At 43.9% G+C, this 27,954-nt stretch overlaps 3 protein-coding genes across 4 annotated transcripts; 1 reads left to right on the top strand and 2 right to left on the bottom strand.

The window, feature by feature from the left end:
- Window positions 1-1,848: 1,848 nt before the first annotated feature.
- hdac1 (histone deacetylase 1) lies at window positions 1,849-8,938 on the top strand. Its single transcript, XM_075449828.1, has 12 exons — window positions 1,849-1,966; window positions 2,962-3,074; window positions 4,359-4,476; window positions 4,560-4,634; window positions 4,943-5,081; window positions 6,297-6,438; window positions 6,538-6,630; window positions 6,742-6,850; window positions 6,929-7,309; window positions 7,435-7,590; window positions 7,667-7,712; window positions 8,118-8,938. Exons 1-12 carry the CDS (start codon window positions 1,918-1,920, stop codon window positions 8,143-8,145), a joined length of 1,449 nt encoding a protein of 482 aa, XP_075305943.1. The 5' UTR covers window positions 1,849-1,917; the 3' UTR covers window positions 8,146-8,938.
- Window positions 8,939-10,245: 1,307 nt separating this feature from the next.
- On the bottom strand, window positions 10,246-15,509 carry eif3i (eukaryotic translation initiation factor 3, subunit I). The gene is made up of 11 exons (XM_075449759.1): window positions 15,389-15,509; window positions 14,925-15,017; window positions 14,752-14,839; window positions 14,597-14,662; window positions 13,478-13,627; window positions 13,080-13,207; window positions 12,768-12,878; window positions 12,580-12,669; window positions 12,429-12,502; window positions 10,774-10,866; window positions 10,246-10,681 (listed from the first exon to the last, which is right to left on the bottom strand). The coding sequence occupies exons 1-11, from the start codon at window positions 15,389-15,391 to the stop codon at window positions 10,600-10,602; spliced, it is 978 nt and encodes a 325-aa protein (XP_075305874.1). The 5' UTR covers window positions 15,392-15,509; the 3' UTR covers window positions 10,246-10,599.
- A 2,050-nt stretch (window positions 15,510-17,559) lies between these two features.
- Window positions 17,560-26,492, bottom strand: txlna (taxilin alpha). 2 transcript variants are annotated; one of them, XM_075449625.1, is made up of 11 exons: window positions 26,380-26,492; window positions 25,161-25,384; window positions 22,969-23,220; window positions 22,570-22,661; window positions 22,244-22,414; window positions 20,803-20,997; window positions 20,545-20,664; window positions 20,359-20,433; window positions 20,170-20,262; window positions 19,971-20,066; window positions 17,560-17,995 (listed from the first exon to the last, which is right to left on the bottom strand). In XM_075449625.1, the coding sequence occupies exons 2-11, from the start codon at window positions 25,372-25,374 to the stop codon at window positions 17,654-17,656; spliced, it is 1,650 nt and encodes a 549-aa protein (XP_075305740.1). In that variant the 5' UTR covers window positions 25,375-25,384; window positions 26,380-26,492; the 3' UTR covers window positions 17,560-17,653. The 2 variants fall into 2 exon arrangements, with proteins under 2 accessions (XP_075305740.1, XP_075305741.1); XM_075449626.1 differs by lacking the exon at window positions 22,969-23,220.
- Between the last annotated feature and the right edge of the window lie 1,462 nt (window positions 26,493-27,954).

The following is a 27,954-nucleotide window of genomic DNA, read 5'->3' as shown; positions in this document are numbered from 1 at the left end:
ATTTTAATCACAATCCTATTTTCTAGTTCTTGCCAAGAAGATGATTATTTTTAGCCTGACTACGTCATACTCACGATTCTAGTCAGAATGTGAGTCTGATACCGCTCGATAGAGATTTGGGTATGGGGCGTGTTTCAACTGAACCAGGAGAAAAAATGCCTCTTCGCTCAATTGGATAGACCTACAACCAATCAGAGCAACGTAGTATGTGACGTAGATTAAGCGACACACACTTGTTGTAGGAAGGATGGCAAAAACATCTTTTCTATCGATAAAAGCCTTTATCGCGTTCCTCTGTTCGTCTTTCAAAATGAATGCAATGTGGAGATCCTGTAGAACAGACTCGATGGCAGAATCTACACACCCTAGCTCTCCAGCGGCAGCCATGTTTGTTTCAAACGAATTCAAACCAAGCGCTCTTTAGTGACGTAGTCGATAATGTCCCTGTTGATCATCTGTCCATCATCGTATAAAGCCCGCCCTGGCAATCTGATTGGGTCGACTGTTTTGATGTCGAGCATAGAGATTTCCCAACTGAGCAGAGCCAGACCGAACTTCCCAACCAAAAATTTTATGGCCGGGGCTAATTTCGGCTGGCACCCAGGCTAGGTTATTTTATGTTCAATTTATGAAAATTTAAATGAAAATAAATGTTTTGCTGCCAAGAATTTTGTTTCTTTCATTATCAAAATAGGATATTTTTCATAAACACTGAGGCATTGATTTGCACAAATGATAGAAGAAGAAATTAAGAAATAGCACTGAACCGCATTTGGTAGAACACTGACTGGAAATTCAGTTTCAGTACAATTCTCGATTTGGGATATAGAGAAGACTTTTGGCAACAGCAAGTGCAATCTTTGAGATAGAAAGGCTATCTTGGATTCAAATGGAAGCTTATGAATTAGGGAAGTGTTCTATATACATATTAGGCATAGATATTCACCATAAAGCGCTGAAAAATACTAACTTTCATGAGAATTTGTCAGACGAACAGTACTTTTTTTGTCTTTTTTGGGATGTTGAGGGTGATATCTTAAAATGGAGTGGCAGCAAGCCCCAGAATCTTTTTTTCCTGCTTCCCCCTATGTGTCAGGATACTCTCTGCCAAATTTTACAGGTGTGTGACTATTTATGCCATTGTAGTGCCTATATATATGCATTCACATAATTCCGCAAGGAACATGTCCCAAAAAGAGGGTATTTGGCCCCCTGTAGCTTTCCAGCAGCTAGTTGACCGGGTTGTCCACCCAGGTTGTGATCCTGTAAGGTCCTACATATCATTTCTGGTGTCAAACCTTTTACAACGCTCCGTGTCTGTTTTCCCAAAAACTGGGGTTTTGCCCCCTGGGTACTATGTTTCCTGTAGAGTAGACAGCACCTGTTTTTAGGTGTTTTTTTATGCTCGAGTTCAAATGTCATGTCAGCGTTAAATGTCTTAAAAAAACAACAAGAATGAACAAATAAACAAGCTTTTCTCTGAAAACGGTCAGGTGCAAAGACTGGACAGAGAATTTGTAAAATAAAAGCTAATGTCCAACGATTTTTTTTTAACGCTATCACTGGTCAAAGATTTACAAGACAGTTTGGCTCATTAGAAGTAAAATTTAAGGAAAAGTGGGGTGGCTGAAGACTTTTGCACACTACTGTAACAGCAGCTTATTGTGTCATTAAGTGAAAACCAGCTGCTGTAAGTGTAAATGTCTTTTTAACTGAGTTAAACGCTGAACAGCTGCGTTGTCCTCCACAGTAGTCGGTCTCTCCAGCCGCCTTCTTGGCGGTCCTCAGTTTGTAAAACCGTTGCCTCCCAGTCGGGCGGCCGAGCCTCTGTGATTGGTTTACAAGAGCTCAGCGCGAGCTCCCTGGTGCAACAGAGAAACCGGTGAAAAAACGAACCACTGGGGTAACTGGTGTAAAATGGCGCTGTCTCAAGGAACAAAGAAAAAAGTTTGCTATTACTATGACGGTAAATATTTTCTGTTGTTCACCGTAGGTCTTGTGATTATTTGAGTGGCTTTTGAGGCGTTTAAACGTTCAGAAAAATGTTCACCGATCACGGTTTTTCTCAGTGTGCTACACCACCAAGCTAGCTCGCCGGTGTAGTGAGCTAACATTAGCTTACTCGGTGGGCTACCTAGCTTGTTTTAGCTACATGGCTTGCTGAGTTAGCTGTTAGCCTTAATCTGCACGTAGCGCATCCTCCATTTATTAATGCATTTCAAGACATTCAGTCGCCAGCCCAATCCCCTGAAATAATAAATCATTTTATTGGGTCGCGTTTTGTGCGTGTAAGCTTTAATGGTCAATTTTGGAGCATAGATGAACCCCGAAGCTACTCGGCGCTAATCACACCAGTGTTCCTGCAACTTGCTAACAACTTCCGAGAAGTGGGGGACGATGCGCCGGTCCTCTCTTCGGTAGGCGTTGTGGAGCACAAAGGTTTTGGGACAGTAATTGTCATTAACTTGTATCGCATTTGTCTGCTGAGCAGATGAGCTTGTTATACATATAGCATTTGTAGTATACATTAAGATTGAATCGTTCGCGTTGATGTTGTATTAATTGCGGTAATCCTCGAGGGTTCCATATTTCCTTTAAATTCGTGTTTGTCTTGGTGCAAAATCAATGACCAAATCTGGCTCCTACTGTCACATGTGAATCATTCATTTCCTGTAATAACACACAGGTCAGGACTTAAAGCTGTAGTGCTAACAAATTGTAGATGGGGGCCTTTAGTTGTAGACCACATTTGCGTGCGCTACATTGTGTGTGTACACATGGTTCATCCTTAGAAATTCTATTTTTCCCTCCACTTATTGGCATGTAACGTCTGCCAGTAAAGCGGGGCACATTCTGAATGCAGTTTGGCATGAAACTGTCACTTATAGTATAGCTGAAATGCGTAATGGAAACATGTTTCTTTTTCTTGACGGTTTGTTTAATGAATGTGTTGTCCTATAGGTGACGTTGGAAACTACTACTATGGCCAAGGCCACCCCATGAAACCCCACAGGATCCGCATGACACACAACCTCCTCCTCAATTATGGACTGTACAGGAAAATGGAGATCTATGTGAGTCAAACCACCCAATTTTACACACAGCAGCTGAAGTTTCACATGTACTGTCCATCCTCTGAACTGTACAGCTCCACTATCTTTTTTTTTTTTGTTATTTGGTACTTGTATTTACTTGGCTTTGCATTGTAGATTGCTCTCCCTAGATATGGGGGTGGGGGGGTAAGCTGACTGTTAAAGCAACGTGATCAGGATGAAGAGTCGTAGAACAAAAGCTTTTACTAGAGATCGACATCTCCAAAATTGTGTCTCCTTTTTGTTCTTTCAGCATAAATTGGCAATGCCCGTCGCCCCTTTTATGATGGCTGACATTTTTTTTTAAATTTTTATTTTTTTATGCATGGACTTCAAATCAGGTTGCATATATTTCAAACATTAGTTCTGGCATCATCGCCCATTGTAACCTTGTTTCCTTCTGTTTGGGTGTTAGTGATGGTTTACATTTGGCTTTTCTGGATGTAAATCCCCTTTCCTTTCCTTGCTTTAATCTCTTTTTCTGTGCATTTTCTATTTTCAAGGCATGTGTTTTACAAAGCCAGGATGTTCCGCTGTTAAATTGAAGAATTTGATTTGTTCACGACGTAAAACAAATGAATGAATATCATCAAAGAGTAGTGATTCAATAATCTGCCATTTCCTCTTCCTGCATGGTGGGGAGTCTAAGTGGGCCTGACAGAAATGACTGCGAGGTCAACGGCATGAACAGTGAGGCAGTTGTTGCATTTCTCTGTCAGGGAGAAATAAGTGTGACCAACACGTGGCTGCACTTTTCTTACATCGAGTGACGGAACCAACTTTTCTCTTGAGTTTGCCATTTTGCGGCAACATTAAAATTTACATTTAAAATTGATGACTTGAATGGCTGTAGTTGAACAGTTGGGGTCATTTTTGTATGTATGGGCTGGATTTTAGTGAGAGGACTGCCGTGTACGACGGCGATCACATGCAGTCAGTCCTCAAAACAAGCTTCCATGTTGTGCGTTTTCATTTCACGGGGACATTGATCCGGGTCCTGCGCTGCGGTTACAGTCTTTGTGCACAGGCCTACGCATCGACCACGACTTTGGTTTCACTTTAGAGGAGATGGTCATTGCCTCGTTCTGGGGAGGCGCAGGAACAGATGATTTAAAAATCATCTGTTTGTCATTTATATTCTGTACATCGTTCATTCTTAAGTGCAGCAGGTTATGCTGAATACAAGGCAGTCCAAGACTAACCAGAACATTTCATTTTACACTCTGCAGTTACTGATCACTGTGTTCCTCGTTACTCTGATTTCAGAGACCGCACAAAGCCAGCGGTGAAGAGATGACAAAGTACCACAGTGACGACTACATTAAGTTCCTGAGGTCCATCCGGCCAGACAACATGTCTGAGTACAGCAAACAAATGCAGAGATGTGAGTGTCCTGCTTTCTTCTTTGCAGCGGTGCGCTCGCGTTCATTGGTACTAATGTTGTCGGCCATGTTCTTTTTCTTACAGTTAACGTCGGAGAGGACTGTCCAGTGTTTGATGGTCTGTTTGAGTTTTGTCAGCTCTCAACAGGCGGCTCTGTGGGTACGTTGTTCCAACTAAACTCGACATAATCTCGTTCACTGTCCTCTTACAGGGGGGGGGGGCAGCCCGCTTGTCAAAACACTGAACCTCACATTGGCCTCAATGTGCTCATCAGTGTGTAAAAGTTCTGCATTTATACAATAAGAAGCATTTTGTGAATGAGATTCACATTTTCAGGTTGTATGAAGTGGATAAAAAAGGCACTCTTTTCAAGTACAGACCACTGTTGAAGTGCTATTAACACGTGACTTCAGCTTTATGAACACAAGAGGTTCAGTATCTGTAATCTTTGTTTCTGCTTCCTTCAGCTGGAGCCGTGAAGCTGAACAAGCAGCAGACGGACATCGCCATCAACTGGGCCGGCGGACTCCATCACGCCAAGAAGTCCGAGGCCTCCGGTTTCTGCTACGTCAACGACATCGTCCTGGCCATCCTGGAGCTGCTCAAGTAAGCTGTGCTCTGCTTCTGCTTTTTCCTTCAGTTTAACCCCTCTGCGGTCTCATCCAGCTGTCAGGATTCTTTGTTTGTCAGAACATGATATGGTTTACGTCGGAATCTGTCTGGAAATGTTTTGAGAACTTTCAGTTTCTTTTGAAAGGTTTCACCCTGTTGACTAGCAGGGGAACTGATTTAAAGGGATAATCCGGAGTAAAATGCACTTTAGATCAATTTACGGGATGTTGGGAGTACATACGTTGAGTTGACATCAAAATCATGTCATTCGGATGTGTTTTGAGAATTTTGATTTGACCGTTTTTTGGGGCAAATCATGTCACCGCTACAAAACGCTATTTTTATGCCTCTTCTACAGCTCCAAACAACATAACACTTACGTGGTAGTGAGTAGAGGGTCCCTAAAGCCAAACCGAAGTGTCCCGAGGTCTTCATGTGGTCGGATATAGAGTCCAGAATGAATTTAATCAAGCCAGTACCTTTCAGTCTGCTGCAGCTGCCGCTACAGACTGTGGTGAAGTTGGTTTGATATTGGATATTCGACAGATATTCACAATAAGGAAATAAGGTGTATTTTTTTTCAAACCAACTTCACCACGGTCTGTAGCGGCAGCTGCAGCAGACTGAAAGGTACTGGCTTGATTAAATTCATTCTGGACTCTCTATCCGACCACATGAAGACCTCGGGACACTTCGGTTTGGCTTTAGGGACCCTCTACTCACTACCACGTAAGTGTTATGTTGTTTGGAGCTGTAGAAGAGGTATAAAAATAGCGTTTTGTAGCGGTGACATGATTTGCCCCATTCACTTCCAGGCTAACGACTTTTGGCTAAAAACGGTCAAATCGAAATTCTCAAAACACATCCGAATGACATGATTTTGATGTCAACTCAACGTATGTACTCCCAACATCCCGTAAATGGATCTAAAGTGCATTTTACTCCGGATTATCCCTTTAATGTTAACACAGCAACGACACTTCACTGTGAAGGTTGCCAAAAGCACTTCAGACCTCTTTTGGAGAGGCTGTTTTTGAGGTCAGATGATCAGTGGACTCCTTTTCACATTTTAAAACCCAGGATGCAATGCAGTTAAAAAAGTATTACGTCACTTGGAGCTGTTATAAGTCCTTTTTTTTTTTTTTTTTTTTGTCTGCTGTTGAACGTGGATCTCAGTATATCATTAACTGAATTTGCTACCTTGTCCAGATACCACCAGAGGGTGTTATACATAGACATTGACATCCACCATGGTGATGGAGTAGAGGAGGCCTTCTACACCACTGACAGGGTCATGACCGTCTCTTTCCACAAGTATGGGGAGTACTTCCCTGGCACTGGAGATCTGAGGGTTTGTGATTTTTCTTCTTTGCATTTTCCCCCTAAATCACTATTTATTGTCTTGTGGCCACGTATGTTGGTATTAATCCAGTGATGTCAATGTGTACAGGACATTGGGGCAGGAAAGGGCAAGTACTATGCAGTGAACTACCCTCTTAGAGACGGCATCGATGATGAGTCGTATGAAGCCATCTTCAAGCCTGTAAGCTTTGAATTTTTTATATATATTTTTTTCTCTTAACCAGCAAATAAATGAAAGATTACAAATTCACAGCGCGGTCTCTGACCAAAGTAATGCGTGTGTGTGTGTCAGATCATGGCTAAAGTCATGGAGATGTACCAGCCGAGTGCTGTGGTTCTGCAGTGTGGGGCAGATTCTCTCTCTGGAGACCGGCTGGGCTGCTTCAACCTCACCATCAAAGGTATTGAACATCTCATGAGACAACCCCTGGCTTTGGCATGTTGAAAACTTAACCAGAGTGTGCGTTTTCCCCTTTCAGGCCACGCCAAGTGCGTTGAGTACATCAAAGGTTTCAACCTTCCTCTGCTGATGCTGGGCGGGGGAGGTTACACCATCCGCAACGTGGCCCGCTGCTGGACGTACGAAACCGCCGTCGCCTTGGACAGCTCCATTCCCAACGAGTTGCCCTACAATGATTACTTCGAGTACTTTGGGCCCGACTTCAAGCTGCACATCAGCCCCTCCAACATGACCAACCAGAATACCAACGAGTACCTGGAGAAGATCAAACAGAGGCTCTTTGAAAACCTCCGCATGCTGCCTCACGCGCCCGGTGTCCAGATGCAGGCGATCCCAGAGGATGCTCCTCACCCGGACAGCGGGGACGAGGACGAGGAAGACCCCGACAAACGCGTCTCCAGTAAGTCGTTTTTACCGGCATTCGGTTGTTAAAGATGGAGCTGCGAGGACTCGAACCTCAAACTCTCGTCCACATTTGACGTGAACGGGATTTTAATGAACCCCACTTTGTCTGTGTCGTTTCAGTCCGGGCCCACGACAAGAGGATAGCCTGCGAAGAGGAGTTTTCAGACTCTGAGGACGAGGCGGAGGGTCAGGGGGGAGGCCGCAGGAACGCAGCCAACCACAAAAAGACAAAACGAGTGAAGAAAGAGGAAGAGAAGGAAGGAGAGGAAAAAAAAGGTGAGACCGCTCGCATGAGCCAGCTGTATTTTGAAGAGTCGGAGGCCATATTAATCACTCCTGTTTGCTTTTCCAGAAGTGAAGGAAGAGGAGAAAGAAGAAGAGAAGATGGATACATCTGGGTAAGAAACATTCAAACTGGTAGCCAGAGATCAGATTCTCTTAACATCTCAAAGTTTAGTTCTCCCACATAAGTGGTCCTCTTTTCTTCTCTTTTTTCTTTAAATATACATGACCACAGTGAGTAAAATGTAGATTTGGAACCGTTACCAAGTAATCGCAAGTCCAGCACTGAAATTTTAGTGACTGGTGGCTTGTAACTGATTATATTTATTGTCCAGAAAAGCTGCTCCCAGAGTTAGATGATTGGAAAGTGGAGGACATTATCAGGACCTGTTGTCCTCTTTCCTCTCCCACAGTTAACCCTGCAGTTTATTCATGAAACGGAGAATTGTGCACATTAAAGTGATCATAATGTCGTCCGTGTGAGCTGCTTTTTGTCTTCAACAAAACTGTTTGTGTTTCAGACCAAAAGAGGAGGTGAAGGCGACTTGAAGTTGGATCCAGGGAGACTGGATTTACTGTTATCTTCAACCCGTGTTCTCCTACTGCAACAATAGGACCTTTTTTTTTTTAATTCCTCTTTTTTTATAGTGTTCTTAAGGGCAAACCTGGTTTACACTGTACTTCCAAGTTGAGTTTAGCATCATGTGAATGGGATGCACAACCCAATATCGAGCCATTAGTTTGGCGTTCTTGAAATGTGCATCACCGTGTTTTTAGTGTAAATCCCCCTCATCTCGCACTGTTATGTAAGACGAGTCTGCTGTAATGAGAAACCCGTCCCAGTGTTACCGTTTCCAGCTCGGACTGAAACCAGTTTGTGGGGCTGCGGTTAAACAACCTGCAGCACTAATTTATGATGCAGTCAAAAAAATGTTTTGGTTTTTTGCCTTGCTGTTAATTCATAAGTGAATGCGTGCGTTTGAAACGGTGCCACCTTCAGCACATCCAAACTTCTCTGCCCCCTCACGGACAGTCCCTGATCTCTGCTCACTAACTTATTTAAAATCATGAATACACTCAGTCCTCTCAGCCCGTCATTTTTATAAATATCTGGTATTTTTCCTTCCCGCATTGTTTGTGTGCGACTGTGTGTGAACCTCTCCAAGAGGCCGATGATGGTGAGTGAATGACTTATTTTAGATGTTGTATCATTATACATAAAGGTGGAGCAGGCCAGTGCATGGCTCTTCACATGTGGTTGTTTGGAATTCTATCCTTGTGAAATGTGCATTATCATAACTTTGTTATAAAAAGAAGAAAATAATAAAGAAAATTGATCTACTTTTTGTCGGCTAATACATCTGGCATCACCACTCAGACTTAAAGGGACAGTTCGCCTCTTTTGACATGAAGCTGTGTGACATCCCATATCAGCAACATCATTTCTGAACATCTTCTTACCCCCTGCTGCGTCCTGTGAGCAGAGTTCCAGCCTCGTTTTGGTGTTGATGAAGGTAGTCCGGCTAGTTGTCTGGGGTTTAAAAAATAAAGCGTCTTGCTTCTCAAAACAATATGCGTTCAAAAGAGTAATACATTTGCATCACAAAATCGTTCTCCAGGAAAAAGTCAGACCTCACAATCGCTTGGTGCAATTTCTCTACCTTCATATCACTGCAAACATTCATTGACAACATTCACAGATTATGTGTGACAGTACGAGAGACAAGAAAAAAAAAAACCCATTGGGGCCCAGAAACCTGAATAATACTGAGTGAAAAATAACAAGTAAATAAATAAAGGGACAGTTAAGACATTCCAGCATGTTGTGGGATTCCCCTCAGACCTTAATTGTAATTGAGCGGTTAAAGCTTCCATTCCATACACCTCCCTCAGCTTCTGTAGGTGGCTGTGGATTCATCCATTCTATTGTCACCATTTTTCTAGCAGTCATCAAAAGTATATGTAACTATGTAACTTGGTCTCTAGCGTACATGCCTTCAGGAGTTGGATAAAAAAAAGAAACCGACTTGGGGTGAATAGTACATTGATTCCCAGAACTTTATCTATCTCGCTCTTTACCCCCTTCCAAAAGGGAAGCATCATTGGGCAATCCCAAAATATGTGAGTGGTCGCCCACCATTCCACACCCTCTCCAGCAGTATACTGCCGCTGGGTTATCTACAAATTTAGAGACCACGGCAGGCGTCCTAAAGAACCTAGTCTTCATCTTCCAGTCAAACTCCTTCCACATGTTACTATTGATACCTTTATGACATCCAGTGCACATTGTTTCCCATTCCCCATCCTCAATTATAATATTTAAATCCAGCTCCCATTTGGTTTTGATACAAAAAGTATTGTCTGATGTATCTTGGATAACGATTTTGTGATGCAAATGTATTACTCTTTTGAACGCATATTGTTTTATTTTTTAAGCCCCAGCCAACTAGCCGGACTACCTTCATCAACGCCAAAACGAGGCTGGAACTCTGCTCACAGGACGCAGCGGGGGGTAAGAAGATGTTCATAAATGATATCGCTAATATGGGATGTCATACAGCTTCATGTCAAAAGAGGCGAACTATCCCTTTAATGAAATATGACGAATACTTTGTCCCATGGCGAAGGTGGAAGAAGTCAAAGACAGAATTTTAGTTTTAGTAATTTTATGATTTGCGGTGGAATGACATTAAATACACTTCAGGGTTATGGAACATGGGTCAAAGTTCATACTGCACATCCCAGGTACAAAATCCAGATTCCATCAGGAGGTCCAAAATGTTACAAAAACTACCTTTAAAACAAACTTCACAAGTATGCATTCATGAATAATCCCCTATTCCTTTATTATGTGATCTGAAGTAGTTGGTCTAAACTTAATTACAGGTGAAACCCGTTGGTGTTGGTTCAGATGGGGAGGTGGTCAGCTGACTGAATGCACTCTGTTCTTCCTGATGGGACTGAGACTGAAGTTAGTTGAAGCTGTGGGGGTGAGCTGGCTGTTTAAGCCTCCAGTTCAAAGTCAAAGTACTGTGGGTCAAAGTAATGAATCCTTACATATCCATCTTCTCCTCCGCTGCTGTAACTGTAGATGGTAAATCACACCAGAACACAGTTAGTGATTTGCAGTTTTCAGCAGGACGACTGCGCATTGTTAATAAGGGCAACATAAAGTACCTCTTGCCATCGGGATGGAAAGCAACACAATTTATGGGACCAAAATGACCTTTGACCCTGCCAAACTCCTCCTCGTAGGCAGCATGGAAGAACCTGAGAATGGCAGAGAAGACGGGTTACCGCCGCAGACCCCTCCCACAGGCGATGCACTCTGAGGCCCCGTTTACACGACAGGAAGACGCAGATATTTTCCTGCGGTTTGGCCTCTCATTTACACCAAAACCCCGTTTTTAAATCACAGAAAACGATTATTTCTAAAACCTCCGGCCAAAGTGGAGATTTCTGATAACGCCGGTTATGTGTTGCCGTGTCAACTGGGAGAAACGGCGTTTTAGGTTCTTAAACGTCACATTATGCGCCAGAAAATGCTTAACGTCATGCGAGCGCCTTACAAGCCCTTTTTCCATCAGATTTTGTAGCGAATTAAAAGTTATATCGCATTACTTTGTTGCGATATGAGATGCGTTCGGTTGGTTTTCCATCAAACAGGACGATTCTAGCGAAATAAAATGACATCACATGAGCGTGCTGATGCGCATTATTCTGACTCGACCAGATGATTTTCCATTACAAAAGTGGCGAATTAGAATGCTCGGTAGCGGGAGTTTAATTGCTCGCGCTGTTATTGTCAGCCTCCCAACGCCTCTCTTGTGCAAAACAGTTTTTTGAAGACATCTGCGTTTCTCTGCCTCTTCCCATCCAGGGCCGAAACAACGTCGACCTCCCGAATTGTGTTTTAAAAAAGCAGAGTCTCTGCTCTCGACCAGTTGTTTCTTTTATCATCGGACATTGTTGTTACTAGTTGTTGCTGCTGTTTTGATACCGACAGGATAGGTGAAATGGGGCGGCTGAGCGGCTCAACAACAACATTCGAATCCTCGCGCTTTACCAATACGCATTCTGCGCTTGCGTGGCTAGTCTGAATCGCATTAACCTTTTCCATCACTTCTGTAGCGATACAACTTAGCCCTGAACCACCTATTTCGAGCGAATTGATTTAATGCGACAAAACAGGCGTCCTAGCGATTTAACCGTTTTTCCATCACATGTATCGCACTAACTTCTTGATGCGCATCAAATTAAAGCGAATCATGTCGTTGATGGAAAAAGGGCTTCAGTTTGTTTGGCTACTGATCAGGATTATCATGGATGACGTTAAAGTTCTACTAATTTTTACGTTTGTGCAAACGATTCTGGCCTTATTGCATTTGCCACCCCACACCTGCTCGCACAGTTCAAAATAGAGGAGCACCACTCTTCCGTGGCCGCTCCTGCGTCCAGTATGCACTGACTGTCTATATTTCCCTCTTATGGCCTTCAGTTTTGTTGTGATATTTGCTCGCGTTATCGCCTCCTGCACATGAGGAAAGTCCTCGATTCTGAGTATTCTGATTGGCTTGCATGGCTTTATTCCTTTCCCTACACTGCCGCCAATAGGTTTGGCACAGTTATTATGGCGCTTGACGGCGTATTTATGCGGGTTGATGTAAATGACAAGTTTTTTGAAAACGATGTTGTGTGCACGATGTTATTATTGAAAACGGAGGGGGGGAAATATTTGTTTCTCTAAATATGTGTAAATGTGGCCTGATGCGCTTTGTTTTCTCCGACTGTCCGGACAGAGAAAGTGAGCATCAGGAACCCTTAAAGCTCACCTGGCCTCAAACTTGCCAATCCTGGTGGAGGTAGTGGTGACCTCCATGGCTTCCTGTCCACCCCCCATCACCACCTGCTCGAACATTTTAGGGTCAGTAGCAGTACTAGGAGTGCAGACTGTAGAAGTACGCAGTGTGCGAGTCATCTTACATGATCCATTATGGGGGAGATGGCAGCAGAGTTGACGGGTCTCTCCGTCTTGAAAGTCTTGATATGATCCAGAGAAGTGGAGTCCAACAACTGAGAGGACACGAGGGAGACGGCAAACACTCATTCAGCAATCTGTCCGGCAGTGGGTTTGTTGTGTTTAAGGTCCAGGAGAGGAGTTAGGCTCTTACTTTGGCTGTGTTGTCTTTGGAGGCAGTGATGAACATGCTGAGATCCACTGATGTCTGCATGTCATTGACCTGCTTGGTGTGCTCCTTGGCCTTCTTCAGGATTTCTCCAGACTGGCCAAAAAAAAAAGATAAACAACACAGTTAGGATCATGACTTACAACACTTTAGATCTGCAATAAATCAGTTGCTGTAACAGTCACTGACAATTTTTAAAACATGGTACACCCCCCCCATCCCCATATTCTACTTTACATCCTTGGTTTACACCTTTGGATGTATTACATTCCACCATGTTCCCCACGCGTGTCAAACCTTGGCGCTAAACTGGTTGATTTCTCCGTTCTCGTGGCCGGCGTTGACAAACTCTCCCAGAGGCCCCCACACGGCACTGGTAATCTTGTGATCACTGCAGGGTATGGACTGGTAGGGCTGGTTGTCATCTGCACACAAACAGATTCCCTCTTTAAATCACAGATGTATCTATTAAACTGCGGCGGCGGGGAACAGCTTTAATGCCAGTAATTTAACGTAGTTTAGTTAGGACTTCAAAGCCCCTTTCGGTACTTTGGGAGACCCTACAATTAGCAGTACGAAGGCTGAGAACAACCTCAATTTTTTTCTGTATGCTGCTACTTCAGACCGCCGAGTTTGAATCAACATCTGACTTTTAGACCAACACGACCGCTTAGGAGAACAAGAGGCGTGTGTACCTATCTGCTGTGGATCCCTCAGGTCAAAGAAGTTCAGGAAGCACTGGTAACCCATCTGTTTGTCCGTGGAGAACATGATGATGTTGCCGCTGAAGTCGAAGCCGCATGTCCTGACGGCAGAGTTGGTGTTGAGCAGAGCCAGCTGTTTACCTGAGAGCAGATGTGTAGATTCAGCAGGACAAAAAAAGATCAGCAGGCTGGAGCAGGGCCAGTTTTTGCTATGGGCAATGTGGGCGACCGCCAAAAACTGATCCCAGGCCACACAACACAAGCTGTTTCTAATCCAAATAAACTGTATTTCATTCATAAAATTAACATAAACCCATATACCTACATGTTATTAACAGGGTTATGTGAAAAATGTAAAAATAAATAAATAAAATCTGTGCAGTCATCTTCGTGAATTTGTTTACGTCACGTGACTCCGGTTGATTGACGGCTGAACGGACGGTGTTAATGGGAAAAGCAAAGGTAATAATGTGGTGTCATCATGGATCATCATCATGGTAAAAGACCAAAGAAGCCATCAGGTGCCCAGTTTAGAAAGAGAAGAAAAGAAAAAGGAGGAGAAACGGGAAAAAGATTTCTATGAGTGGCGTGAGCGACGTAGGCTATAGGCTGTTTATTAGCCTCTTGCTAATATGTTGCTATTAGCCACGACTGTATTTGATTTTTAATTTTGCTTAACTAGAATTAGAATTGAGGCATCATGTCATGCAACTAATTTCACCCAAAGGCAACCTGGTGTAGTTTGTGTTTGCAACACGAGTGCAAATTCACACAGATTTTTTTTTAATTGTTATGAGCTATATGCTAAATTAAATAACTTATGATATACATTGACATGGCATTTTGTAAGCTACATGTGGTATCTTTTCTCGCTGCAAGGGATTCTTCGCCCAGGATGTAAATCTAGCCAGGTCCGCTGCCGGGCTGGAGGATGTACAGCCCAGTATCATCATGTGTGAGATGAGCCAAAGCATCAAGCTTCCTACTATTTCAGTGGCTGGCAAACTAAATAAAGAGATTCCTAAATAAATAAATGCAGCTTTTGATATTAGGATGCTATGCTCATTCGAAAAGCGGAGCAAGCCTTCAGTGTAACTTATTTCTACATACCGGTCTCACAGTCCCACAGTCGACAGCTGTTGTCTGCTGACCCTGTCAGTACGTTCTTAGTGTCCCCTGAAAGAGTCCAAGTTAAGAAAACCAACCACGTTTATCACCAGCCAGCATTCTAAACATGCACAGGTGTATTTCCTGAGGGAGGATACAGTCACAGTCGATGCACCACACGGCTCCCGTGTGTCCATTGTAGGTACCGAGCCTCTCGCCGTTCACAGAATACCACGCGTTGCAAACCTACAGTTGGACACGACAAAAAGAGGATAAGTCAGCCATTTCCTATCAAACCTGCGTGCTTAATGGACACTGATAGTTAACCCACCGTGTCTTTAGCTACAGAGAAGATCAGGTCTCCTTCTCTGTTGTATTTGATTTGAGTGATGGACCTCTCGTGGCCCTGGAGCAGGATTGGTTTCTGGAAAAAAAAGAATAAAAGCTCGGTTCGGTATTCACCACCACGGAGTGTTTTTTTTTTTTTTTTTTTAAGGGGAACATACTGGGGCTGTGGTCTGCGGTGACAACATTACTGTTCATCATCGAGATACAAACTACAGCTCTGCCATCTGCCAAGGGCAGGTGAAATCTGTCTTTTTCTTAGCTACATACCCACCCAACACTAGCTAACATGTATGATAACACTATGATAACGCCACTTTCAAAGCTAAGCTAAAGCTAGCTAGAGCCCATATGCTAGCCGAACCCGAGCTTCCAACCGCAGTAAGAAAACGGGAGGATGTCCGGCCAAATTATGAATGGCAGGAAACCTTTGCCAAGAAATATACTAACCATTTTTGTCAGCTATGTGTTGCCGGTCGGCCCAGTACATAAACAATGCTTCACGTAAAGATAGAAAGCTTAAGCACTCGTGTTTCAGGCGCCGGAGCCGCGGCGGAAGAGGAAGGTGACGTAATTCCGGTGTCAAAAACCAAAATGGCGTCAGTGCGCCCTCTGCTGTTATTCTCCCAAATAACGGGGGAGTGAAACTGCTTGTACTTCGGATACCATTCGAAACTGAAAACCTCGAATGTTTCACGTTTAAAAAACACATAAAAGTACGCAGCTGCAGTGTATCAATAGAATATTAATTCACCCATTAAACGCTGTTATACAAGATGGCATCCTAACAGGTTGATATGTACTTGTTTTCCCATTCATACACTTTTATAAATGAGATATTGCGTGATAAATGTGTGTGACAACACATTGACTGAGTGAAAATAAAGTTACATGTCCTTGGGTGTGAGGTCATTAAAATCTATGTTCCTTTCCAGCAAAAGAAAATCCGACTGCCCTCCTTGGCGGTTTTCAAATTTTGGCCTCAGAGCAGATATCAATATGCTCTGAGATGTGACATTTTCAAGAAAGTCTACGAGGTCAATCAGCCAACTCAGAAACACACCGTTACATCTTTTATTCAACAGGAAACAAAATATACAGGGCCAGATAAAAGTACTGCAAAAGACAGAAAAGAAAAGAAAAAAAAGAAAAAGGAAACATCTTTGGTTCCTTTTCATGGTCATTGAAGTGGGGCACACTGGGTCCTCTCAACCGGACAATGGAAGAAATAAAGTCGTCCATTTCTATTTAAGTTGTCACTATTTATTTTTATTTTTTACCAATCCTATGTATTAAGTAGAACAGAAGAATGAGGAGAAACGGGCATGATTGAGAGTGAAAGGATTCAGAAATGGAGTAAGTTTGGCCCCAGTTTTTCCCTTCCGTTTCCACACTTGGCTCAGTCACCGCGTTTTTTTTTTATTTTTAAAAGCATCCGAGAGATGCAAAATATGTTCAAAGTTAAACAACATGAGCAGCTCAACACACATGGTCCAAACGTAACCCCCCCCTCCCCCCAAAAAAAGACGTTCCGCTGTGAGATATGTTGCCTATTCTTTCAGGACATCCATGCAGGAAAGTAGATTTAATGAATATACATTCTCAGCTAAGTGCTCGTCAGTTCAGACTGCCACAGAATAAAACCAAGACGCAAGCGTTGCATAGAGGTACGTGAACATTCTCGTGTTAAAACCTGATTACAAGCTACTGCAGTTACCAGAATAAAGAGGAGACAATCATGAACAGATACATCCCACGCGATCCAATGAAACGAGCTTAAAGTGGTCACTTTTACAGAGTTGTGAGCAGATTGAAGAAAGGAAATCAGCCACGAGCAACAAAACTCAAAGAAGAACGGAACGAAGACTTGGTCACGAAAGTAAAACCACTGGAAATATTCGAAATAAAGTTTTGTTTTTTTCTTCCTTACAGTGTGCTATGACAGAGGCTATGACTCGACACAATAAATAGACCCAAAAAAAAAAAACGAAGAACACACACACACAAAAAAGAAAGTTTTGGGGTGTGGCCTGAAACTGGAAAAGTGTTGCTCATCACCACGCAGATCTAATGTGTGAAAGGCGAGAAAAATAGGTCGAACTGAGAAAAACCTCAATTATTAAGCAGAACGTTACAGGTAGAAACCGACATGACTGTTAAGACTTCATCTGAGAGAGAAAACTGGAATTAAAAGTCGCTTTGAAACTATGGAACCCTTTGTGACCGAATGAAATAAGACACCCACACACACCAATCCATCCGTACATGTCATTTAGCCTCAATAACTCCTCTTGCCATAAACCGGTGTGACTTGTATCATCCCAGGCAGCTCATTAAAACCTAATGCAGCATACGATTACACCCATTCCCATGTTCACCAATTGTGTAAATCTTAATTATTGCAGGAAATTGGGGTTTTTCCTAATATTTTTAAACCTTTTCGTGTTACTGGAACCTCAAGGCGTGCATGTAAACACTATAGCGGGTGACTCAAGAGTCATGTTCTGTACTTTATGAAGTCTGCAGGGGATGCTGGGAGGACACAAGTCAACCCTTCAGTTAAAAGTTGATCAGATATTCTGTCTTCAGTACGTAAAGGTGTGACTATCCGATCTGCTTCCAGACCAGTGCTTAACATCGGCTTCATCCAGCGGAGGAGGAGCGGCTTGCAGGCTGGTGGCTTTGGGGGAGGAGGGGAGCGCGAGCAGCGCTGCTTCAGTCCTGCACAGGGACGGGCTGAGTGTTTGCCTCCTTTAAAGGGGCATCTGTGTCCGGCTGGGGGTCACAGTGGCAGGGGTGGGGGGAGGAAGAGGAGGCGGATGTGTCCGGCGCAGGACAGGCGCTGGGCTCCGGCAGAGAGTCTGTGGGCGGAGGAGACGGGGAGTCAGTCCCTGGGTCTGGGGGGGAGGCTCCGGCAGCGCCGCCGCCTTCTTGCCCGCTCAGGTTCTGGACCTTCTTGTTCAGCTCGTTTCGTTCAACTTTTAGCGCCCGCCGTAGCTTCTCGAGCCGCTGGACTTTACCCTGAAGTGCCTCGAACTCACGATCCCGCACAGCTTTCTGTAAACACACACACACAGATTCTGAAAACTGAGCAGAGACGCTTGTGATTGAAGTACCAGCGCACAAAGACAACCCTGCAACACATATCCACAGCTTATCAGCAACACCTGCCAACGCTCAGCAGTAAATCCTGTCAGGACCTTTATTACGCTCAGTGGATCAAACAGATGTGCAGGAGGTACAGCTGTATGATGTAGTTCGAGGTGCTGTTGTTAAATCATACTGAAACATAAAGGCATTTAGTGTTTTCTCTTTTACTCGGGCCTCACAAATTGAAAGACGATCAAAGAGCACGACCGTTTTGACAGAAAGTCGATGTTTTCAGATGTCTCCTCCTACTGGGAAACGTTTTTCATTCCAATAGTGAGAAGCTGCTGCCTCGCCACTTGTCATCACTTCTGGCCGGCTCAGGCGCTGCCGACAGGAAACGGGGCAGATCCGACTGTTGGGTATATGTGTGTGTGTGTGTGTGTGTGTGTGTGCAGCACCTCCACTAACAAACAAATGATCGTACTGCTCACGATTATTTACACCTTCAGTTATTTTCACATGACCCTGGAAACTGAGGCTTTTTGTTCTGGTGCAGTTAAGCTAAAGGCTGATTTATGGTCGCCTACGGAGACGCTCTCCGTCGCTTGCGTGCATCGGCCAACATTCCTATCTATCCGTCGACAAGACGGAGACTCACGGAGACCGCAAGGGTTGTGATTGGTCGGCTAACAACATCATTTCCGTAATCACTTTTCCGGTTTAGCTTCTTCCTCTCAGAACAACAACACCAACATTTTTGAAAGGGTTTACTGTGTGCTGGTCAACATTTGGTCAAAATTATTTGCATTTGAATTTCAACAAGCTCCAACTCCAACAACAGTCTTTCTCTCTTGGTCGCCATCGTTCACTGTGTGGAACGGAGCCGGAAGGTGAACAATCAATCAACGACTTTCATGATAGACGTCGCGAGATTGGGTCGTCTAACGTAGCGCCGCGTTCTGATCGGGAGGTGAACTGCCTTGTATATCCGACAGCCCGACAGAGAACTTTGAAAGGACAGACTACGGGGACGGATTGACGGATAGCGACGGAGAAGCATACTGAGGCCTTTATTAAGCTGTTTTTTTTACTGTATCTTTTCACCTATTTAAAGTGATGGTTCGGAGTAGATTCACCCTGGGGTCATTTGAACCGTGACATCCAGCCAAGTAGCCCACCCGAAGTTTTTCCAATCTTGGCTGAACATCAGCTGAGTTACTGAGTTATCCCGAATAGCTTAGTACAAGGGTTAATGGATCCTGGTCCGTATCTCCAAAATTACCACACTAAAATCACATGCCATGACACCAAACTTCTACAGTAGTACAAATATGGTCTGTACTCACAAAACGATGCATTTGGAAGTTTGTACATAGTCCAGGAGTTTATTATTATTAACACAAGCCTGATAGCTTCTCTGCTGCTAAAGCTGCGTCGACGTCACTTCCTTGATCTGGGAGCTTCAAAGTAAGATGAGGGTTGATCTACTACTGTAGACAACAAAGTATATGCTATATTCTACATGATTTTTTATGAATTTTTATGTTGTAGAGTTGTGAATTTATTTTATCAATGGAGAAATTGAGCAGCTGATGTTCAGCCAAGATCGAAAAAACTTCGGGTGGGCTACTTGGCTGGATGTCACAGTTCAAATGACCCTAGGGTAAATCTACTCCGAACTATCACTTTAAGCTGACAGAGACGAGCTGAGCGACGTTGTCTCATGTATTATTTAGCCGTGCTCTGAACTTTATAACGCTGGCCACATGCTGCCCTCTCCACAACATATTCTATCTTTTACAAAGTCATACCGGCCGACCTGTGTATTAAGCCCGATCTAAACATTTTTTGGTGCAATGTGACCAAACTTGATGACGAAAATGAAGCGCAACAATGCTGTCACGGAGAGAAATGAGAACACAAGCAGCGGGCGCAGCTTCACCTCCTCGGCCATCTCCAGCAGAGCCTTGTTGCTGCTCTCCCACCTCGAGCGATACATCGCCGTCTCCTTCTCCAGCTTCTTGATCTTTTTAGTCATCTGCGAGCACAAAGAAAACACGATGCTGTTTGAGCATGAAATTCCCCCCAAAATGAACTGAACCACGCCGTTCTAAACCCTCGCAGAAACGGATGCACCGGACCTTCTCCATCTCCTGTTTGAAAGTGGTGAAGACTTCGTTGCTCTTGGACAAAGTTGTCTGAAACTCTTCAAACTTCTCCGTGTACAGCGACAGCTGAGGGGGGAAAAAAACAAAAAAAACAAACGATTTTGTTGCAGCAGAACAACAATCCCACTGAGATATAATGTGAGGAGTAAATTCAGAAGGAACCTGCTGTTTGAGGTGAACCTCCTGCTGCGTCATCAGCTCACACATCCTCTGAGACTCTACGGCTTCCTTCAGCAGCTGCAGAGCGACAGTGAAAAACAAAAAGAAGAGCAGTTGGTACATTTGTCCAACTTTGTATAACTGTGCAACTAGTGTTTCTTCTACTGTGTGCATGAAACAGATTCTTACGAAGTCTTTCTCTCTCTCGTGCCGTTCCTCTGACTCCTTCAGCAGCTCCTGCGCCTGGTGCAGCTTTGCATCCACCAGCTGCTGCTGCAGGTCTTTGTGCTTCACCACTTTGTCGATGTGCTGGTGGGGTCACGCACAGCCAGAGAGAGAACAACAAATCCATTCGTTAAAAGAACAAAAACAAACAAACAGAAGAACAGATGTGATACAAACAGAATGCAGATGTGTGTGTGTGTGTGGGGGGGGGGCTCGGCTCACCTCTTCCCGCAGTTTGTACTGCTCGTAGAGCTTCTTCAGCTTCTCGGCCAGGTCCGTGTTCTCCTGTCGGAGGCTGGCGTTTCTCTCGTTGTGCTGCTCCATCTGAGTCTGGATGTCGTTCAGCGTCACCTGGAAATGAGAAGTCACCTCCTTCCTTTTCTCCTCCTCCAGCCGGGTCCTTTGTATCCCTTCCTCCTGCGGAGACAAAGACAAAATATCGAACACATGTATTAAACATGCCAGCTGTTTAACTGATGCCAGTCTAAAAATGTATGGCTCCACAGCAGAGGTGGGTAGTAACGAGTTACATTTAGTTGAGTATGTTTTTGAAAAAAATTATACTTCTCGGAATAGCTTTAAATCTCTATACTTTTTACTTCTACTTGAGTAGATGTGTGCAGCAGAAACTGTCCTCTTACTCCGCTACATTAGGCTACAATGAGCTGGTTACTTTTCTTCTTACCTCTTTGGTATTCTACGCCTCATTATTTTTATCCCCCCGCGTACGCCTCATTTTAATGTTTTATTCTGACAGAGAGAGAGACTTCCGCCAAAGGCTCTACCACCTGACTGTGTTCCACCAATCAGACGGAGCTGTGTGCAGTCACGTGACCGTACTCAATCTCAGCGGCGGGACGGGTTAGCTTTAGCATTAGCAGTCGTAGCAAACAAACAAAGAAACAGATGAAAAATGTCAGAACCAACGGTGGGAAATGAAGACGCAGACGAGGCCTCATACTGAAAGCATGTTTACCTTACAAAGAGTGAGAAACAGCAGCTACATTATGTGTCTTCTGTGTCAACCAAAACAAACGCACATTTCAGCAGAAACTCAACATCTAACTTGAGGAAACATGTAGCGCTAAGTTTCCTAAACTCGTTTTTCCCCCCCATGGATAGGTGAATGTTTGTTTTTTAGGTTACATATGGGTTACATATGTTTTAAACATTTCCTAAGTCTCTTATTTTTTATTGAAGTACTTGAATTTACCTGGATTATTTTAATTTAAGCCATTTTGTAATTAATCAATTAATTTTAATTTATTTTTTCAATTGGATGAACTCTAATTTGCCTAAAGATGATTATTTTATATTTTTGTCTGTCTGATTGAATGCTTGTGTTAAAAAATAAATATATCAGACATTATTCATCATTTACTCAGCACTTGAGTAGTTTTTTCACCAAGCACTTTTTTTACTCTTACTCAAGTATTTATTTGGATTCATATTATTCTGAATTAACAGTACTTTTACTTGAGTACAATTTTTGGCTACTCTACCCACCTCTGCTCCACAGTCCTTGTTAAATAAAGTGAAAACTTCGGTAACTAGCTCTGTGCTCTCTCATAGACATGGAACAATTATTTTTCCCGTGTGCGGTCCACTCTTGCCAGGCCGGTGTAACTGCTGCAGAATCGCCAGCGGCCACGGGGTGCTGTACCTTCAGTGTGCGGTTGTGTCTCTGCAGCTCCCTGCAGAGGCTCTCCAGCTTGCTGCGGGCCAGGATGGCCTTGCTGTGCTCGTTCCTCAGGTTGTCCTTCTCCTGCACCAGCTGGCTCTGCTTCTTCTGCAGCACCCTCATCTGCTTCTGGGTGTTACGGTGCTCCTCCAGCTTGAAAATAACACACAAACACAAATTCTAAATTCTGCCGAATCTCTCTGAAAAACAGCATGTCCTTAGAGCTTGCACAGAAAGACGGAAGAGATTGTGATGTTCGTGGGACAGTTGTTCGGTGGGAAACGATCCACTTTGCAGGAGCTACTCACCAGCTCGGCATACTTCTTGCAGAGGCCCTTGAGCTTTTCGTCTGGGGTGCTCAGTGTGTTCAGAGTCTGCATCAGAAGGGTGATCTCTTTACCTGCATTAAAAAGCAGAATTCAAACATAAAATAGTGTTGGTTAGTTGATGGAAACAGTCAGAGACTTTAGATAACTGGTCCAAATGCAGTCGCAAGAGCCTTTAACCCTGCAAATGCAAAAGTCTATGATGAATATTTTACGTATTCAACACAAGCTGCTGTCCATCTGCTTAACACAATGGGAACCCTGAGCACAGTCTCTACAGGTAAGCATTGTTCAGATGCAAAGTTTCTTCTCTCTGCTCTGCTGAGGTCTTTGCGGCAGTTTTCCTCAGAGATCCTCAGGCAACACTAGTCTCCTCCTTACCCAGACCCTTCACTTTCTTCTTCTCCTGGGTCTTCTTCTGCTCCTTCTCTGCCCCGTTGTCCTTGCCTTCCCCTGGCTTGTGGCGCGCCCTCTCACTGGTCAGCCTGTTGAGCACCGGGCTGTGTGACTGGCCGTTGAGCAGGGCGCTGGCGTCGTCTGAGAGGGACTCCCGACAGTAGGTGCTGAGGATGTCTTCCAGCTGCCGGCTCAGCGCCTCGGCCATGTCGCACTGAGACAGCGCGGCCTCTGCAACTGCACACGGAGAAAAGGGCTGAGTCTGGCGGCGTTTCCTCTCACAGTGAAACACGGCGAGAGGAGCGTCTATTACGTGTACCTCAAGCTATTAAAGCTCACTCAAAGTGGCTTTTTACCTTCTTTTCTTTCCTAAAGAAAAACAAATCAGTATAAAGCCCGTGAGCTGGGGTGACCTGTAAAAATCGCCCCTCAGTTTATCCATATTCAACAGAAACAAATGCTAAACACACATTACGTGTCCACACAAAGTTGAACAGGTTTCGAGATTCTAGTAAACCCATTTCAGTCGGATAAAATCCAAAATCTGAAAAATGAACACGTGGCTGAATGTTTCTGGAGGTTTCAAAATCGAAGGTCGGGCTTGCGGTCTGCAGGGGATCAGATTTTTTGGCACCCGGCTCGCTACCAGATCTGGCATTCAGCCACTGCAAAACTGCTGGCAAGCCTCCGGGGATTTGCAGCTCTTAAACTCACACGAAGTGCATCCACTGGGTCTGGAAGCAGTGAGTTTAGGATGTGTGTGACTGTGAGAGGAGGCGCTGCGCCAGGATCAGTTCTCCGGTCCGGTGTATCTCCTGTACGCTGTGTCCTCGGCAGCTTGATCCAGGATGGTAGCTTTTTCTCTCTCCTCTCCTTTTTCTATGCGATTTGTGTCCATTCCTACAAACCCTACAGCAGAGGGTAACCAGACGACAGCGACAGGCACAGGAAGTTGACGCTTCTGTCCCAACAAGCCACACAGTCTTAGGTACCCTCACATTTAGAGGTTCTACATGGTTCAGATCGTCGGGTTTCCAGTCCTACTCTGATACCCGAACATCAGACCTCTGTCACTTGGAGCCTTTTGTCGTCGTTATTGCTGCTATTCTTGGGATAGTTTAGGGCTACTTTGTCAGATATAGACACAGTTTTATACAACGCAATACATTACCTGTATTTGGATTCATACTTACATTACACATTATTAGTCAGGACAGAAACTTGATTACCAACAGTGGATCGGTCCCAAATCCATTCACATTGTGAATATATACTCCTTATTTTTTAGCTAGCTAGTTAAAGGAGAACTGCGGTATTTTCAACATTAAGCCTCTTTTCTGAGTCGTCTGCAATGTTTTAGAACCCCCCTCACCGCTTTTTTGATGTTTACTGCTGTCTACGGTATTTGCCTAATTTTGATTCTTCTCAACCTGCTTCAGAATGGCAAGTCATGTGCATGTCCTAAAAGGTCCGTAAAAGCACAATAAACGTCCGTTTTCAAAATAATCAACTCACCGGAGTGGTTACTGGTGTGCACTGGTAATCCATATCAAATTTCGTTGCGAAAAGTTGCTTCTGTCGTGTTTTATTTGACATTTTGTAAATCCCTTTGAGTTCTATTGAAGACTGGATGTTCGTTGATATTACTCCTTCACCGAAACGAAAAGTCAGATTCAACTGCTGAGCGGAAGTTTATCCACAGCTGTGAGGTGGCTAAGAAAATAGTTCAAGCATGAACGAGCTGCCAAATAAAACACGACAGAAGCAACTTTTCGCAACTAAATTTGATATGGATTACCAGTGCACACCAGTAACCACTCCGGTGAGTTGATGATTTTGAAAACGGACGTTTATGGTGCTTTTACGGACCTTTTTGGACATGCACATGACTTGCGGTTCTGAAGCAGGTTGAGAAGAATCAAAATTAGGCAAATACCGGAGACAGCAGTAAACATCAAAAAAGCGGTGAGGGGGGTTCTAAAACATTGCAGACGACTCAGAAAAGAGGCTTAATGAAAATACCGCAGTTATCCTTTAATAATGCATTTGAGTGTTGTGTGACAAACGCAGGACACATTCATTACTGCTTTAAATTGACATAGGTTCACCAGACTGATCGTGTGTGTGTGACAGAAACAGCAAGGTAGTCAGAGAATTGATCCAAAAAGGCGGCTTACCTGCACGTCCTCCCTCGGTGCTTTGCGGAGGTGTGTCTGTCCGTGGGCTCCGTGACTCAGACTCTTTGGGGCTGTTGCTCTCCGTGCTGTGTTTCGCTGCCGGAGGTGCAGGTGTAGGTGCAGCTGCAGGTGCGGGTGCCTCCGTCTCTCCAGCTGTGGGTGAAGCATCCTCGCCGCCCGGGGTCGCGCACTCTTCCGTGTCTTGTTTTATCATGTCTATTACTCTACGCAGGAAGATAAAGCGGTGACATCGGGCTTACAGATAATAAGGCTGAGCTGCAGGTTTAACACACCAATTGGAGATAAAGCGCCGTGTATACTGTCGCAGCAGTGTGTCGCAGTGAGCTTGTCGCAGGTATGAAGCAGTTATTTTTGATTTATGCCCAATTTTGAAGCGCGGTCTGCGCTATGTTAATTCCACGCCACAACGCAAGAGGGACAATCACGAACAAGCTAGGATTGTGGGTGTGGTGGGTGGCGTGTTTCTCTTCCGGTTACGGAGGTCATTCAACAACAATGGCGACTGAACGAATACGCACTTTCATTGAGATGCAGCTGATTGATCTAGAAACAGAAGAAATATTGCTACTACTGGAGCTGGCAGAGAGGCGAAAGAAGCGTCACGGACATACACATACAAACAAAACAAGCCGGTTAGTAAACCGGAAATACGCATAGTGTAGAGCGGATGTAGAGTTGACCAATCAGAGGCCTCCTGTCTCTCCACCCTGCGACGATATTTGCGGCACTGTCTGCGGTCAGTTACAATTTTGGGGAGGTGCATATCTGCGTCAACTGCGACACACACGCAGACGACCTGGTTTGCGACCATAAACTCCGCTTAGATTCATGCGCATGACGCGTTGAAAAAACGAAATATTTCAAGGAGTTTAGGAGTTGGTACAGCGCTGCCTGTACTGCCGTTAATAACTTTGACGTATAACAAAGGCTTATCCACTTAACACATTTCCTGCTAGGGTTCCCTTCAAGCATTTCCAGTCCCCCACTTAGCTTACCGCACAGCTTTCACATTACCGTAGCCGGAACAAGCTAACGCTGGTTAGCCGCTACATGCAGCTAAATTGGCTTGAACGGCTGTTATCTAACTAGTGTTAGCTTGTCTACAGAGGGCAGAAATAACTAAAAAGTGAGGCTGACTAAACATTTACGTGTTTCTGAACGTATGCTCTGCTTTCATAAGTGATACACCCTTGTTTACCTTATGGCTTCGGGAGGAAATAGCTAATAAGTCTGTGAACTCCAGGTTTCGGTAACAGCGTGAGGCTGGAGGGGAAAAAAAATAACTTCCGGTCATAACTTTGCCTTCTTCTTCTTCCTTGTTGATTTTAAGCGCAGCTCAGTAGTGTGTCGCCATCTACAGGATGAATAAATTATCAACGGTGGGGTTGTAAACCAAGTGAAAATATAGTTTTATAAATAAGCTACATAATCAATTTTGAATTTTGAATCAGGATTAATTAAGTATCTATCTATCTATCTATCTATCTATCTATCTATCTATCTATCTATCTATCTATCTGTTTAAAATGAGAAACGGGAAGCAAACTGCCCAGAGTGCCAAATAAAGTCTCAATGGAGTTTGCTCTGGTGGATTTTATAGGCTACCACAATTCACAGGACTTTTTTTCAGCTGCTTACCTGTTCAAACTGTTTCTTGTTTGTTTTTATTCAAAACTCAAGATAATTTATTTGTCAATACAGCAATATGCAAGTATACAGTGTACCAAAACGCTGCTCATGGTACTGCTCATAATTGTTTTTTTTAAAGGAGACAAATGACAAGACAAAACTATAAGACACTACAAAACAAAAACAAAAAAAGGGGGGGGGGGGGGGGGGACTTTTAAACTGTAACAAAACATATTTTGAATCCTCCTAAGGAACCTACGCCAGGATCCTGTTTGTGGATTTCAGCTCTGCCTTCAATACAATCATCCCGACTCTGCAACAGGACAAGCTCTCCCAGCTGAACGTGCCTGACTCCACCTGCAGGTGGATCACAGACTTCCTGTCTGACAGGAGGCAGCACGTGAGGCTGGGAAAACAGGTCTCAGATTCCCAGACCATCAGCACCGGTTCCCCTCAAGCAGAGCCGGCCCAAGGCATATGCCAACTACGCGGTCGCTTAGGGCCCCCACGCCACCAGGGGGCCCCAGAGAGCATCGAAACGTTGTGATGAAATTAAAATAACATTGAATAATTTAAAAGAAATTGTATTACACCAGAAAAAAAAAATTATTTTGACAAAATACTAATACTAGGTTAATTTTTGCCTCCTGTTGGCTGCTGCCACCGTTGGGCAAAATTAACTTTAACAACTTTTAACAACTTTATTTTTCTGTAAGATAATGTGAATGTCATTTGATTCTATTTTGTATTTGCATTTTGAACATTTTGCACACCATTGCACATCTTAAAGAAATTAAACTATTTAACATGTTTACCATAAATGCAGTTTCCAGCCTGCTGATGTTACTTTCAAATAGTTAAATTAATGAGCCATACTTATACATCACTCTTTATGTAGAAGTAAATTAAACCATATTTATGAGTTTGCTATCCCTTTAAGGTTAAAAACAAGAATGACACCTGTATAATGTAAGATGATTACAAATAATGCTAATGATTGTGGGTCCGTTACACACATAACAGTGTAGCCTGTGGAATAATGAAGCATCTGGAGCTGAGGTGATGGTAGGGGGGCCCCAAATGAAATTTTGCTTAAGGCCCCATAGAGGCTTGGGCCAGCCCTGCCCTCAAGGCTGTGTTCTTT

Source organism: Odontesthes bonariensis, chromosome 18 (assembly GCF_027942865.1).
Source record: "Odontesthes bonariensis isolate fOdoBon6 chromosome 18, fOdoBon6.hap1, whole genome shotgun sequence".
NCBI classification, from domain to species: Eukaryota; Metazoa; Chordata; class Actinopteri; order Atheriniformes; family Atherinopsidae; genus Odontesthes; species Odontesthes bonariensis.
The sequence above is the reverse complement of the archived record's forward strand: the minus strand, read 5'-3'. Positions and strand labels throughout refer to the sequence as shown.

Coding starts and splice junctions, on each gene's coding strand:
- hdac1 (XM_075449828.1), top strand. CDS start 1,918: ATGGCGCTGTCTCAAGGAACAAAGAAAAAAGTTTGCTATTACTATGAC. Junction 4,635..4,942: donor CTCAACAGGCGGCTCTGTGG/GTACGTTGTTCC, acceptor TGCTTCCTTCAG/CTGGAGCCGTGAAGCTGAAC. Junction 7,591..7,666: donor GGAAGGAGAGGAAAAAAAAG/GTGAGACCGCTC, acceptor TTGCTTTTCCAG/AAGTGAAGGAAGAGGAGAAA.
- eif3i (XM_075449759.1), bottom strand. Junction 13,628..14,596: donor ACTGTGGGACTGTGAGACCG/GTATGTAGAAAT, acceptor ATCTGCTCTCAG/GTAAACAGCTGGCTCTGCTC. Junction 10,682..10,773: donor TTCCATCCCGATGGCAAGAG/GTACTTTATGTT, acceptor TACCATCTACAG/TTACAGCAGCGGAGGAGAAG.
- txlna (XM_075449625.1), bottom strand. CDS start 25,374: ATGATAAAACAAGACACGGAAGAGTGCGCGACCCCGGGCGGCGAGGAT. Junction 20,434..20,544: donor ACGAGAGAGAGAAAGACTTC/GTAAGAATCTGT, acceptor GTCGCTCTGCAG/CTGCTGAAGGAAGCCGTAGA. Junction 20,263..20,358: donor AGGTTCACCTCAAACAGCAG/GTTCCTTCTGAA, acceptor TTCCCCCCTCAG/CTGTCGCTGTACACGGAGAA.